The 15,429-nt window shown below is 42.4% G+C and overlaps 1 protein-coding gene across 1 annotated transcript in view; it reads left to right on the top strand.

The window, feature by feature from the left end:
* SHC4 (SHC adaptor protein 4) overlaps positions 1–15,429 on the top strand; it is a 126,682-nt gene that overhangs the window by 26,182 nt on the left and 85,071 nt on the right. Inside the window, exon 2 of the mRNA XM_028100364.1 lies at positions 13,322–13,392. Coding sequence (XP_027956165.1) covers positions 13,322–13,392 — 71 coding nt within the window. The remainder of the gene's footprint in view (positions 1–13,321; positions 13,393–15,429) is intronic.

Here is a 15,429-nt window from a genome sequence, read left to right as displayed (position 1 = left end):
ACAAACTCTTGAAAGTTTCTTAGGAGGCCAGGCCACAGGGCTAACAGTTGCTTTTCCCCACAAGGGGCTTAACTTAAAGCTATTGGGTGCAGCTTTTGAATCTCAACAAACACTAAAACTGGATATTAGCTACAGGGCCCTTAAGGAGTTTCTGCAAAGAGCACATTGAGAATATTTTGGTCAAGGAAAATCCACCTTTGTACAATGCGATTCCTGTTTTTCTTTTTTTTTCTTTTTTTAAATTTTTTAAATAATTTTTATTGTTATGTTAATCACCATACATTACATCATTAGTTTTTGACGATTCCTGTTTTTCAAGAACACAGAGGGTGATCGGCGTGGTGTGGAACGAAACACAATACTTACTGTTTTAGGTGGTGGGTGCAACAATCATGCTTCAAGCAGCTATGAGATTATAGATTATATAAACATCTACCACCTACAGAGGATGGCTGGTCTTACCACTCATTTTTCTCTTGATACTAAAAAAAAAAAATGAATGAACAAATGTAGATTTCAGGCTCTTGAACCTGGAGCAGAAGAAGGAGCTTTCAGCAGGGTAGATGTTTGGATTTTTAAAAACATATTCAGTTCAATCAACTAAAGTATATTTTGAGGGGCTACTGTCTGCCAGACAGTATTCTAGGTATTGGGGATAGAGCAATAATCAGCTCTTTGCTACTTATAATGAGGGCTTGGGTGAATGGGTGGAGGAGAGACTCAGTGTACTGTTATCTCCCCGGGCTATACCCATGATGGAACATGGGGCACTTCAGGGGGGTCAGCATCATGGAGAAAACTCCTACCTGACCCAGGTACCATGGGGGAATTGCTATCAGCAGATGCCTCATCGATAGGAGGTACATCACTTGTACTATCTGGTACTTTTGAAAGATGCTGGACTTGGAGTCTTCCCTGGACGGTAAACTTCTCCAGATCAGGGAGATAACATGGACTATCACGGTGTTAAGCATAAAGAGACCGGGGTTCTTCTCATTAGCCAGCTCTGTGGCCCTCGAGCAGAGCACCAAACCTCTGATAATCAGTTTTCTCCCATCTGTAAAAGGAGTGTCAGGGTCTGTCACAATTTTATCGCAAGGATCAAATGAGATAACACTTGTGAAAAGAGACAGTGGAAATCTCTGTGTCAAAGCACGTGGTCGCATAGGATGGCTCTTCTGGCCTTGCCCAGCCACAGAAAGAGTTAATACGCGTCTCCCCACATGTGCGTGTGAAATTATTCCTGGGAGAGCTCGTGGCCCTTCCGAAGTTCTCGGTCTGCTTTTTGCCACCGGGATGACCTCCGGCTGAGTGATTTTGTCTGTGCTCAGGTCTGTAGGCAGAGATGAAACCTCTCTCAGTTCAAAAAAATCCCCGTGGGTAAGGGGTTCTTGATGGGAGTAGGACTGTTGGTATGTGACCCTGCATAGCCGCCCCACTTGATGCAGATGGCTGTCATACTTTCCTTGCCCACGGCCGGCCAGTACTTTTTTTTTTTCAGACAAATTGGAAGGTTTCTTTGGCCCATTGTAGATAGCTCATATCCTGATGTATTAGAGTGTCATCAAAGTGCCAACCCGACCAAGATCTTTATTGTTTATCTGGGCTTCCGGCACTCAAAACATTCTATCTGCAGGATCCTGGATTGCCCACTTTTCTTCTGAATCGATTCAAAACTTCCCTTATTTAATTCTAAAATTCCCCAGGAGATGATAGTTAAGACATTATCAGCTCCGCTCGCCTTAGAGGGACTTTAAAACAACAGATGTTTTCTCCATCTGCTGTGGGCAAAGAAGTCTACTTCATTGGGAAAGAGCATAGGAGGTGAGGGTGGCCAAGGGGGCCCAGCTTTGCCCCCTTCACAGCCCCGCTCTGCCTTGGGTGGGAAGCCTGCAGAGGAAGTTCTTCCTTTCGGAAGAACAAGCAGAACACAACACTTACTTTTAGAAGATTTCATCTTTGTAACCAGTGAGGACTCCGGGTTGAAATGACTTGGTTGCTGAGACCTGAGTGTGAATGAATGAACAATTCCAGATATTCAGGCTGTTGAACCTGGAGCAAGAGAAGGAGCTTTTGGAAGGGGAGATGTTTGAATTTTTAAAAATATACTCAACTCAATCCACCCAAAGTGTGTGTGTGTTTGAAGTATAATTAACCAAAGCGCATGATTTTGAGGGCTACTGCATGCAAGGTGGTCTTCCAGGTGTGGAGGACAGAGCAGTCTCGGCTCTTCGCTACCAACGTTCTAGTCAGGGGGGACAGACAACAAACAAACAAATACGTGATGCTGTCAGCAATAAGTGATCCAAAGAAAAGCAAATACAAGGGGCGCCTGGATGGCTCAGTTAGTTAAGCGTCTGCCTTCGGCTCAGGTCATGATCCCAGGGTCCTGGGATTGAGCCCCACGTCAGGCTCCCTGCTCTGTGGGAAGCCTGCTTCTCCCTCTCCCACTCCCCCTGCTTGTGCTCCCTCTCTCACTGTGTCTCTCTCTGTCAAATAAATAAATAAAATCTTAAAAAAAAAAAAAAGAAAGAAAAGCAAATACAAGAGAACAGAGAATGGTAGAGAGAGGGAGGGTGTCCCCTGCTCTGTGCTCTTGGATGCAAGTTTCATAAGCGCTACCGGATCACTCTAAGAAAAGTCAGTCTTTGTGAAGACCCCTTGTGCCTCTTCCACCGAGGCCGGTCTTCTTGTTTGTCTCACTGAACTCCCTCGAAACTTGCTCCCCAATATTGCCCCCTGTTCTGGAGGAGGGGCCCTGCAACCCCATCGTCTACCTGCCCCGGTTTTCAATTGTTGCTGCACTAAACGGGGAAGGACCTTCCATTCCCTTCTCGTACAACACACATATTGAGTCAAAGCTGGCACAAGGAGGCCTTTGACCAGCTTCCCTTCAGGATTATTTTAACTGGCAACATACCCCTTTAAGAAGGAACACATTACAGATGGTTCAGTTAGGATGCAGGTTATTTTGAGACTTCCTGAATGGCATTTCTTGGCTACTTCATTCAAATAAATCATTTATTGCACTGTAAGAGGTGCTGGGGATAATGATGACTAAGACTCACTCCCTGCCCTTGAGAAGCCCACAGTCCAGCTGCGGGCTTAGACATTTAAAAAGAAAAATTGCAGCACCACTGGGTGAGTGCAACCTTGGGGTATGACCAAGATGCTCTGGGAGCCCAAGGGAAGGGCAATGAACTCTGCCTCCAGAGTGCTGAAGAGGACGTCAAACAACTTTAATGATTTCTGATGCTTCATTTAGTTATTCATTATCCATCTATTCGACCATATTTCCTGCCGTGGCTTACATCGGGGTCACACACTGCCTTGCAGATATTGTTTGTTTGACCTGTTATTGTTGGTTGGTAACAGCTTTATTGAGATGTAATCCACATGCCATCAATTCACCCATTTAAGGTGTGCAATTCAGTGGTTTTTAGTATATTCACAGGGTTATGCCAATACCTCCCATTTTAGAACATCTTTATCAACCCCAAAGGAAACCCCGGACCCTTCAGCAGTCACATCCCAACCCCCAAACTTTCCAGCCCTCCTTTCTAACTCTATAGGTTTGTCTACTCTGGACACTTCAGATAAATGAAATCATGCGACATGTGGTCTTTTGTGACTGCTTTCCTTCACTTAGAATTATATTTTCAAGATTCATTTATGTTGTAGCATGTATCAGTACTTTGTTCCTTTTCATTGCCAAATGCTTTTTCAATGCGTGATGTGTCCCTTTTATCAATCTATTCATCAGTTAATGGATACTTGGTGGTTTCTACCCTTCGGCCATTATGAATAATGCTGCTGTGAACATTTGGGTGCAAGATTTTGGTGTGGACATGTTTTCAGTTTTCTTGGGTATTTATTGAGGAGTGGAATTGCTAGGTCATGTGGTAGTTCTAAATTTAACTTTTTTTTTAAAGATTTTATTTGAGAGGGAGAGAGAAAGCAAGAGCGAGAGAGAAAGAGCACACAAGCTAGGGGGAGAGGCAGAGGGAGAGAGAGAAGCAGCCTCCCCGAGCAGGGAGCCTAATGTGGGGCTCAATCCGAGGACCCTGAGATCATGACCTGAGCCAAAGGCAGATGTTTAACCGACTGAGCCACCCAGGTGCCCCTAAATGTAACTTTTTGAGGAATTGCCAAGCTGTTTTTCCTAGTGATTGCACCATTTTACATTCCCACACTGTATCAGGGTTCCAGTTTCTCCACGTCTTTGCCAACACTTGCTATTTTGGGTCCATTTGTGTTTTAAATGATGGCCATCTCAGAGGGTATGAAGTGGTATCTCACTGTCATTTTGCTCTGCATTTCCCTAATGAGGAATGATATTGAGCATCATTTTGTGTGCTTCTTGGCCATTTATAAATCTTCTTTGGATAAATGTTTATTCAGATCTTTTGCCCACTTTCAAAGTGGGTTATTTGTCTTCTTCTTATTGAGTTTTAGTGTTTTTTATATATTCTGGATCCAAGTCCATTATCAGATATATCATTTGTAAATATTTTCTCCCATTTTGTGGGTGGTGTTTTCATTTTCTTGGTAGTGTCCCATGAAGCACAAAAGTATTTAATTTTTATGAAATCCAATTTATCTATTTTTTTATTAGCTTGTGCTTTTGCTGTTATATCCAAGGTCCTGATTTTTGCCTGTTTTCTTTTATCATTGTAACTCTCATACATATGTCTTGGATCCATTTTGAGTTTATTTCTGCATACAGTATGAGGCATGGGGTCTAGTTTCATTCCTTTTTTTATGTAGATACTCAGTTGCTCCAGCACCATTTGTTGAAAAGCCTGTCCTTTCTCTTTTTGAATTATTTTGGCATCCTTGTCAAAAATCAGTTGATAGTAAACATGAGGGTTTATTTCTGGCTTCTAATTCTATTCCTTTGATCCAAGTGTCTATCTTGATGCTATACCACACCTGTTTTGATTGTGTTGCTGGGTAGTGAGTTTTGAAATTGGAACAGGTGAGTCCTCTAACTTTGTTCTTTCTCAAGATCGTGCTGGCAACTCTGGGCCTCTTGACTTTCCCTGTGAGTTTTAGGAGCAGCTTGTCAATATCTGCAAAGAAGCCATCTGGGAATTTGATAGGAATTTCGTTAATTCTGTAGATTAGTTTTGAGAGATTTTAATTTTGCTACCTTAACAACATAAACTCATCTGATCCATGAGGGTGGATGTCTTTCCATTCATTATGATCTTCTTGAATTTCCTTCAACAATATTTTATAGTTTTAAAAGTATAAGTTTTACATTTATTTTGTTAAATTTATTTGTAAATGTTTTATTCATTTTTGGATTGTTCATTGTGACTGGTTGGGTTTTGAAATTAGGAAAACTTACAGATAAAGTCTGATTTCTGGCTTTGTCTGAAGTCATATCTGGTTTCCCAAATAGCAGCAAAGGACTTGAGTGAGTAGTGTGGGTTCTGTTCTTCTTTTAGGCCATTTTTTTCTGAGTTTGTCCTCATCTGGCTACTTTCTTATATCTGGATTAATTCACTCATTAATATCGTAATTGTTAAGCACTGAGTTTTTGACTTTTATGATTGTTCTTTTGGGAAATCTAAGTTTGATGAGATTTAGTTTGAATAAGGGATTAATATTATCTAAATCTTTAATACGATTATTTTTATGTACACATCCTATGCTGTCTCAAAAGTTATTTAAGCCATATCTTACTCATTCATCTCAGGAACATTGGTGAGTTAGACTCTATGCTAAGGATACAAAGAAGAAATAGACACCATTTTTGTTTTAAAAGAGGTATATACACATTGATAAAAAATGCCATATGGGCAACTAGAGTTTTATAAAAGGTCTGCTAGTAGTCCATAAAGTGTGCAGAGGAGGGCTTAGGAAAGGGAATGTGGTCAAGACTGTGGGTAAGGAAGGGAGAGTAGAGGAGAGGACTCATGAAAGAAGTGACCTTTGCATGATGATAGTTGGGACCTTGTCCACTAAGCTAAGAGAGTTGGATCTTTTCCTGGGGACTGGTGTTTTCTCTAAAGTGTGATTCTTGGACCACCTGTAGCAGAATCACCTGAGTGCTTGTTTTTTGTTTTTAAAGATTTTATTTATTTATCAGAGAGAGAGAGAGAGAGCCCAAGCAGGGGATGAGGCAGGCAGAGGGAGAAACAGGCTCCTTGCTCAGCAGGGACTCGATCCCAGGACCCTGAGATCATGACCTGAGCCGAAGGCAGACACTTAACTGACTGAGCCACCCAGGCACCCCCACCTGAGTGCTTGTTAAAATGCAGTTACTCAGACCTACTGAAACAGAATATCTCAGAGCCCAGGAATCTGCTTTTGAAAAATCTGCTTTTTAAGTTTCTCTGGTGATTTTGAAGTTCTATAAAGTTTGAGAAGCTCAGTTTGAGGCGGCTGGGGGCCCTGTAAAGATTTTTAGGTGGGAATGGAGTAGGATAGGCTGGAGTCGCATCATGCCAGACCTGAGTTTCAGTAAGGTGTTAGCTGCATTGGGAAAGGCAGACTCAGAGGGTGGGACACCAGAGACTCTGTTGTTGTGGGGGTTATTTCAAAATTCAGCACTAGGGTGGAACTCAGGTAGAATAAAGAATACACTGGACAGTCCCTAAAATCTTCCACATCTGTGCACTTGGACTGTCAAAGATCAGAATCAGTGCCTTATGTTTTTGTTTGTATTTACAGGGAGGCCCCCTTTCCCTGGGGCCATTGAGGTCAAAGTCTAATTTGGAGAGTAGGGTTTGGGGCTACAGGATTGAACAAAGAGATTGATCTCTTGCTTACTGCCAGCCAAATGAAAATGGTTCATTTCAGGTACATTGAACGTGCATATGATGCAGTTGAGAGGCAGAGTGCCCAAATGAGGATGGTAAAATTTGGGGCAGGTGTGGAGTTGAGGGAGGAAGACAGGACAGATCCTGTCTTGAACTGGCAGGGCTTGGAGCTTGAACTGGCAGGGCTTGGAGCTTGAATTGGCAGGGCTTGGCCCCTGATTGGGTGAGGGATTTGAAAGAAGGGGAAGAGTTGAGTTTCCTGGCTCATGTAACTAGGTGGCTGGTGATACTGTTGCTTGAGATCAGAAATGTAAGTAGAGGAATTAATTTGGATATACTGAATTTGCGATGCAAGTGGAATGCATATTCATGTGATTACACTGGTCTGTAGCAGGCAAAAGAACTTGGGTTGAAAAATCTCTGTGCCATCAGTACCAAGGTAATAATTGAAGGCATACATGCTAGAGATAGACTTTATTGAATGGGAGTAGAACTTGGACATCAGAATTTTCTAAGCTTCCCTGGTGATTCTAAGATGCAGTCAGGGTTGACTGCATAGTATAGGGTGAGAGGAGAAGAGACCATTGTTTAAAGAGAAAACAGGGGTAAAAATAAGGAACTAGCAAAGGAGACTAAGAAGGAACAGTCAGAGGATGAAGATGAGGAATCAGAGAAAAATGCTTTCATGAAAGCCAAGCGGGGAGAGGGGTCAGAGGAAAGAAAAGGAGGTGAGTAGAGGTCAGCAAGGGCAATGCCCTAGGCAGGTGAACGGGAACAAAAACAGTTCACTCGAGTAGACCCTGATAAAGTAGTTGGTTTGCTCAGGCAGTTTCAATAGAGTTTTGAGGCCAGAACTACTAGAGTGAGTTGAGGCATGAGTAGAAAGAAAGGAAGTGGAGACAACATCACAAGATTATGAAGACAATGTCTTCCCTCCAATCTCCCTTTCTTAGTGAGAAAGACTAGAAGTTATTTAAAGCGGCAGAAAAATCCTGCAGTGTCTTTGGGCCATGTTGGTGGCCTTTACTATTGTCAAACATTTATTTCATGAAGGTCAAACCCTTGTCATATCACACTTAATTATATACTGTTCTTCGGTGTTTTGATCATTTCGAAGTGTCATTCTTCCCTGTCTTATCAAATGCAGGGCCTCTGCCTGAAGCCTACTCTTGAACAATATCCCCTTATACTTCTAGCACAGGGGCGGGCACATTCTAAGAAAGGAATACTGTATGCCACAGAAAAAAAAGGAGGTAATCCTACTTAATAATTAATGAACTGTGCTTCCTAGAGGTTAAGGTAGGCTTTATTTAAATTTTAAACCCTATAATAATACTACCTACTTATTTTTAAAAAATAAACAATATAAAAGTATAAAGTAAAAAGTAAAAGCTTGCCTCTCTCCCATTCCCAGAAGTAACCACTGTTACCTTTCTTACCAGTTTCTTAATGTGTCCTTCGGACATTCTTTCTGAGGATATAAGAATATATATCCTTTTTCTTTAGGTAATATGGTCAAAATCATTCTGTAAAGGAGCCAGTATGAGAAATTCTCATAAGCTAGCTATCATTCCTCCTCTCTGAAAACCCCAGTAATTTCTTCAAAGCCCAAGATACACACAGCTATGAATAGGCTGTTCACCTCTCTCTGGGAGCAAGTGGTTGAAGCTCAGACAGTACAAAAATATTATTGCTGCCTTGGGGCATGAAGAGAGAGCATGAGCTAGGAGTTAGGTAAGCTGTCTGTCAGGTGCTGAATAGGAAGGTTGTCTGAGCACTGCTGAGCTCCACTATTTTCTCACCACCCGTGTATGCCTCTAATAAAGGTCTTCGGTGTCCTCTCAGAGTCAGGAATTAGGGAGTGTCTTCTGTCTCGTGTGCCACCTCCTGTGTTCCCCAGAAGAAGCTGGATTCATTCTGCTCTCACCACTCTGGCCCCCAGGCTCATTTCATTGTTACCCACTTCAGTAGACCAAAGGAAGAGTCAGTGGGAGCCAGCTCAGTGACCCTTTCTGTTTTTACTTTTCCTGTTATACAAGGCTTACACACAGAGTCCCAGGATGGGCTACAGACTCTGGAATAAACCCTGATTCAGTCTCACTGAACAAATGAAACTGAGCCAGGCATTTCCCTTTAATAGACTTTAATATCTTCATCTATTAAATGGAATTAACAGTAATGACTATACTCCTAGAAAGAAAAGAAATAATCTCTTTCATGATTCTCTTATCCTATGAGCCTGGGTTTCTTTCTTTTCTTTGCTGCTTCTTCTTTTTTTAATGGAGGCTCCACGCCCAGTGTAGAGCCCAACATGAGGCTTGAACTCATGACCAGAAGAACGAGACCTAAGCTGAGATCAAGGGTCGGATGCTTAACCGACAGAGCCACCCAGGTGCCCCTGAGGCTGGGTTTCTTAAGAACAGAGACCATATCTTATTCAGATCCACATTTAATAAATGAGTAAGAGGTATTGTCATTCCCAGTTTATACCTAAATCAACAAACCAAATTTCTCCTTCCTCAGGCATTGACGTTCAACCCCTGTCTGCTTATGTGGTCATCAGGTACCTAAACAAAGAAGTGGACGGATTATTTTTATGCACTGCCCTCTCCCTGTTTCCTCATAGCAATGGTTTCTGAGTGAAATGGACTCTGTGAGTTAATGGGAAGACCAAGTCCAAAGTCCATTCCAGGCTTCAGGATAATTGTGAAAAATCAGGCACCGATTCCCTCCCTTCCTTTTGCTCAGAGTGGCTTTCTCAACACATGCCCACAGTGGAAAGGGAAATGTACTCATTGTCATAACACCTCAGGCATGACTCACATTTCTTCAGAAACTTCGGTTTATCACAATGAGGCTGGCAGAAGGTGTCACCTGTGCCATTGATGGCAGTCGAGTGTCTGGAGCAAAATAGAGGTTCCAATGAAGGAAAAGGGGATCGGAAGCAATGCCTGGATCTGTCTTAGAAGAAGCAGATGAGGTGGTTATTGCCATGAAGTGTGATTAAGAGCAAAGCCTTGGAAGAGTCTCTCTCTTCCTGTTCTCTGTCTCTCCACTAAAAACCTCTTTCCTTACTGATAACCCAAATTCCACCATTGGTGATTCACCACACTGGACTGAAAATTGCCCCCACTTTGACACTCTTCCTCACGTGGGTGTTGAGCCTCATTGGCCTTGGAGCGTCTCTGTCCAACTGACTCTGTTTGCCTCTTTCCCCATTCCTGTCAGATATGCAGCCTGCTCTCCCTTCCTGTTAAAGTCTGCACCATCAACTTTATCATCCAGGGCTCTCCCCACCTACTGCCGCTAGACTGCCTGAGGAGGACACATTCTCCCCAGCCTCCCACTTCACTACAAAACCTCTTCCATTTAGGTTGTTTGTTGCCAATCTCTAAGATGGGAACTAACAAAAATAACAAACAGAGGAAATGACAGAGAAATCCAAAAGTCTTCCAAAGGTATCATCCTGGTTTATAGTTTCTGAGTCTACTTCTGAGTCCTCATTTCTCCTGTATGCCTCATTTATCCCTCAGGATGAGGGACCAGTCAAACCTTCACATCCCTCCATCTCTTCTCTCCCTCTGCTCATTTTAAAGACACTGTTGGAGTTGAACAATAGAAGCTTTATTCATTCTTCCAACTAGTATTTATTGAGTACCAGCATGTCCCAAGCACCACCCCAGGTGCTGGGAATACAGCATTGATTATAATGTTTACAGTCAAGGGAATGAAGACAAGCAATAAACAAGCAAGCCAACAAGTAGACCTGATCATCAGTGGCACGAAGGTGACCAGTGAGGGCTGTGATGAAGGTTGACAGGAGGCAGTGATATTTAAATTAAAACCTACAGGACAAGAAGAAATCAGTCCTGGAAAGAGATGGCAGAAGAGCAAGACAGAAGGGGAGAGGGGAAAGGGCAAGTGCAAAGGCCCTGTGTTTGGAAAGAGTTGGGTGTACTTGAGGAAGAGAGAGAAGATCAATGTGTCAGCGACGTGTATAGGGGGAGAATGACACAGATGAAGTTGGGGGGTAAGCAGGGGCCAGAAAACACAGGGTCTGGGGGTTTATAATAACATGTTTATAATAACATGTTTGTTTTGATAATAAATACCAGGGGGTTCCAGAATGGAGGGACATTTTTGAAAAATCAATCTGGCAGAAAATGTAGGTGGAAAAATGTAGGTGTTTGTTTACATTTTCAAAAAGTGTGCCTTGATGGGCTGGTTAGGATCATTGTCATCTTAACTTGATGATTTACCGCTGAAGGGAAAGATAACACTCCCCTTGGTGCTGACAAAGCCTCCTGCAGGAATTAGAGGAGTAGCCTGTACCCCAACTGTGTGGGGAGTTCATTCTTTCCAGGATGAGGGGTGCAGGAAATAGAGGAGCAGGAGCTAAGTCCTGAAATGAGAGAAGATACTGAAGGCAGGAGAAGCTGGAGTAGCCAGTGAGGATATGAAAACAATCTTTTTAATGCACCTCAGCATGAAACTTGGACCCTTGGAATCTCCTTTCCTGATAGTTCTGAGATGAGCTTTCTACCACATCCCCTAAATCTAGATTTTCTTTCCTAATAAGTCTTATGGATTATTGAACAGAACTGTCTAGACATCACTCACTTTCCCAGTTATGTCTTAACCTTGGGAAGTTAAGCATGATTGGGATGGTATAAAGTGTTCAAAAAATTTTTTGTGTGTCAATACTAGAGACCCAAGAGGAGTGTGACAAATGAATCTGGCTGAGAATTGTCAGGTGATTGTCCTGGCCAGCGTGCTCTCCCAGTACTAGGCTCTAGGCAACATTTGGTAGGCTGACTTGCCGTTAGGATGCTAAATCTACAGAATGTGCTCAGAAGTACTATAAGAAGTGTCTGGGGAGGCACCCTCTGGATCCTGCCATCTTTCCGCGGTGCTTTTGCCATTTCCAAGCAGAGGGAGGCTGGAAGGCTTCCAGAGGAAAGCTAAACAGGAAGCATATAATTTCCAAGGAGCTGACAGATAACTTTCAATCAGACCGCTTGGCTCTCATAACATTTCCGAGCTCATTCTCAGAGAAACACTCTCCCTCGTCAGCTAAGGCTCTGCTAAGAGGATTTACTCCCACAGCCTCGCTTGGCAAAGCTACACAGAAGACTACTAAGTCTGCATCCCTAGGCTTAATTCTTCTCCACCATTCCAGAATCCAATTTTCAACGCAGGCTTGTCATTTCCTGGATACCCCACCAATGTCGTTCAGTCAGCAGGTCCCAAACCAACTCATCATCTTCCCCTCTCCTGGTTTTCCTGTTTCTGTTAATGGAATCACTGTTCCCTCTGCTACCCTGGCTGGAAACATCTGAGTCATCCTTGACTCATCCTTGTCTCTTATTCTCTAGATCAAATCAACTGCCGAATCATGTAGTATCTATTTCCATGATGTCACTTGAATTAGTCCCCTCCTTCCTACTGCCGCCATCTCTCCTCGGTGTGGGCTCTCATTACTTCCCCCTCGACAGGAACATCCTCACTTTTCCCCTCACCAATAACCCACCTCCATACTGCTGCTGACATAAGGCTTCTCACACACAGACCAACCACATCGCTCTGGTATCGGCAGCCCGCCATGGTTCCCACATTAAATATAAACTGTCTTTTCGCTTATAAAGCACAATTCCTCTTCTAATACTCCATGTTCAAGGGAAATTTACTAATTCCTGGCATAGGACATGACTCTTTTTTCCTTTCTTGAACCCTGTTAGTAAATGATCTTGTGAAAAAGTAAGATCTTCTTATATGACTAAATTCTGTATTTAGCAGTTATATGCTTGTTTTATCTTCTTAGAAGCTTCACCGGTCTCTGTATTATTTGCCTCACATACCATTGGAGCACATGCACGGACCCAGCGCTGTTCTAAGAGCTCCACGCATGTGAAAAAATTTGACTCTCGTAACAATTCTAATTGTTTCCCCCATTTTGCCAGTGACAAAACTGAAGTGCAGAGAAGTTGAGTAACGTGCTGAGCTTCCATTACTAATAAGTGGCAGATCCAGGATTCGGATGCACACAGTCTGGCCCCAGAGCCCATGATCTGAACCAATGAACTCACATCATCTTTGCTACTTGCCTTCCTGATATCATAGTTGGGATTTGGCTGTGTTTTATTTTTTTTATTTATTTTTTTAAAGATTTTATTCATTTATTTGACAGAGAGAGACACAGCGAGAGAGGGAACACAAGCAGGGGGAATGGAAGAGGGAGAGGCAAGCTTCCCGCTGAACAGGGAGCCCAATGCGGGGCTCAATCCCAGGACCCTGGGATCATGACCTGAGCCGAAGGCAGATGCTTAACAACTGAGCCACCCAGGAGTACTGGCTGATGTTTTATAACTGAACTGAGGTTTAAGGCATATGTCCATTAATGGTGAGAAATATCAATGGTAGGCTAAGTGTGCCAATGTAAGTTGATATCAGGAGCTGACTTAAGGTGTTTCCCAGGAAATCACTATGAAGATGAGAACATCATTGTGCTATTTTTTTTTTCCTACTTATTCTTTTTTTTTTTCTTATTCCAGTACATGGGCTGTATTGAAGTACTGCAGTCAATGAGGTCACTGGATTTTGGAATGAGAACCCAAGTTACAAGGTAAGAGAACAAAAATGGAAGAGGATTTGCGGGCTATAGTTTAAAGTCAGAATACTGTCTCCCTCCCTGTAGGAATTTCATGCAAACCTTCAAAGTCACCATGGGCTTTTATTTATGGTTGGAAGCTAGAACATAGCCCAGTGACCGTGGATGAGGGGCTCATCATGTGAAAGACTTCCCAGTTATGTGGTGGAACATCTGCATTCCATATAAGAACTGATGAGATGATGCAGTCATAGAAATAGCCAGTTTTCCGGGTACCAAAAGCATGTAAAAGGATGCCTGGATATTGAATATTACAGAACCTCAGGCCTGTTGAAGAATTAGCTGAAAAGAAGACCAGGGAAGAGCTTTCTGTATCAGAAAGCCCAAGTTCTCCCCATTTATGAGACATAAAACCTGCTTGCTCCTTGTCTGAGTCTTCCTCCTCTGTGTACAGTGAGTTGCATGGAATTGAACCAAGGGAGCCTTACCCAGCACAGGGGAAGCACAAATTAGAAGCAGAAATACAAGGCATGGGTCATTAAGGTCAAGTTCAAGGCAAGAACGGAAAGAAGAACAAGCATGTGCCCAGACTGGTAACTGGGAGAATTGTGAGGTGAGGGGATGAGGTGAGACGACTGGGTTGATGTGAGTGATTCAAGATGAAGCCTTGGGCATCTTTTCTACATGGTGTCACTGTGTGTCTCAGGGACAAGCCACAGTGCCAATCTGCATCTGTGGTTGCAGGCCAGCCTTTCCAAAGGTGAATGTTCTCATTACGAAGACAGGATAACTCTTCCTCATGCTCATCCCATGAAATTGTAGGCCTAGACAAAGTTTCCTGTGGTTCAAAGTTTTGGGAAAAGGAATCACATTGCTCTTTAGGAGAGTGGCAGTATACAAGAGAATATTAAAACCTTGAGAAGTCCTGTGTAGCAGTCTCAAAAATTCTATTTCAAGATTGTCTAAACCTGTTTGGCCCCAGAATCCTTCTTTTTTTCATGTAACATAAATGAACATCCCATGTATTCCTAGGGTTCCATGAAATGCACTTTAGGAAATGCTCTTTTGGACTCACTAGGGTGCATTCTAATCTGTCTTCCCAAATTCCTCACCATTCCTTCTCTTCTGAGTTTTCTCTTTCCCATTCTCCGTCCCTTCAACTTTTCTGCAGGTGACCTGGTGTCTAGATGAATTTCTCCCCTATTAGTCCTACTTTGGATGTGTCCATGTTTTATTTTCATCCCAATGATCCTTAACCTGGAGAAAACCCTTTCTCCAATCCTGAGCAGATTACAGATGGGAGGAAGAAGGTAGCTATGCCAGGTACCTGGAATGGGGACACCGGACAAAGGAATGCCCACTGTCCTTACCTAAGGATGACTGATTTTCTGTTCATTCATCTATTCATTTTCTTTCACTCAGCTATTTATGGAATGCCCATTAAGTGCCTGGAGCTGTTCAAGAACTGAGGATGCAGAAACCTCTGGCCTCATGAAGTTTATGTTCTAGCTGGGGAAGCAAGACTATAGCAAGGAAACAAATAAATATACAATATAGTTTCATGTAGTAATAAGTGCCATTACTGTAATAATAAAGCAGGGGAAGGGGATAGAGCTGTGGGGGGGGCGCTTTTATTTTTAAACTTTTAAATTTTTAAAAAATGTGTGTATAGTTGATACACAATATTACAGTAGTTTCAGGTGTACAACATAGTGACTCAACTTCTCTATACTTTATGCTGTGCTCACCACAAGTGTAGTTACCATCTGTCTAGGGGCTGGGCTTTTAAATGTTATTTTCTAGCTAGAAAAATATTGTATGGTTACTTAGAACATTTGGAAAGTAGAAAAAAGTATGAAAAAAGAAAATCACTCATAATCTCACCGAAGATAATGTCTACCAACATTTTGTGTTTTGGAATACCTTTCCGGTCTTTTTTCATACATGAACGTACGATGATTTTTATAGAAAATCTGGAAAATAGTTGATACTACTTCCATCATCTTGAGCATTTCCCTGTTGCTAAATATTCAAAACTATTATTTAGGTAAT

This window comes from Eumetopias jubatus, unplaced genomic scaffold, assembly GCF_037043125.1.
Source record: "Eumetopias jubatus isolate StellerSeaLion01/CBP00866 unplaced genomic scaffold, mEumJub1_p1.0 scaffold_7, whole genome shotgun sequence".
Classification (NCBI taxonomy): domain Eukaryota; kingdom Metazoa; phylum Chordata; class Mammalia; order Carnivora; family Otariidae; genus Eumetopias; species Eumetopias jubatus.
This window is presented reverse-complemented; position numbering and strand designations above follow the sequence as displayed.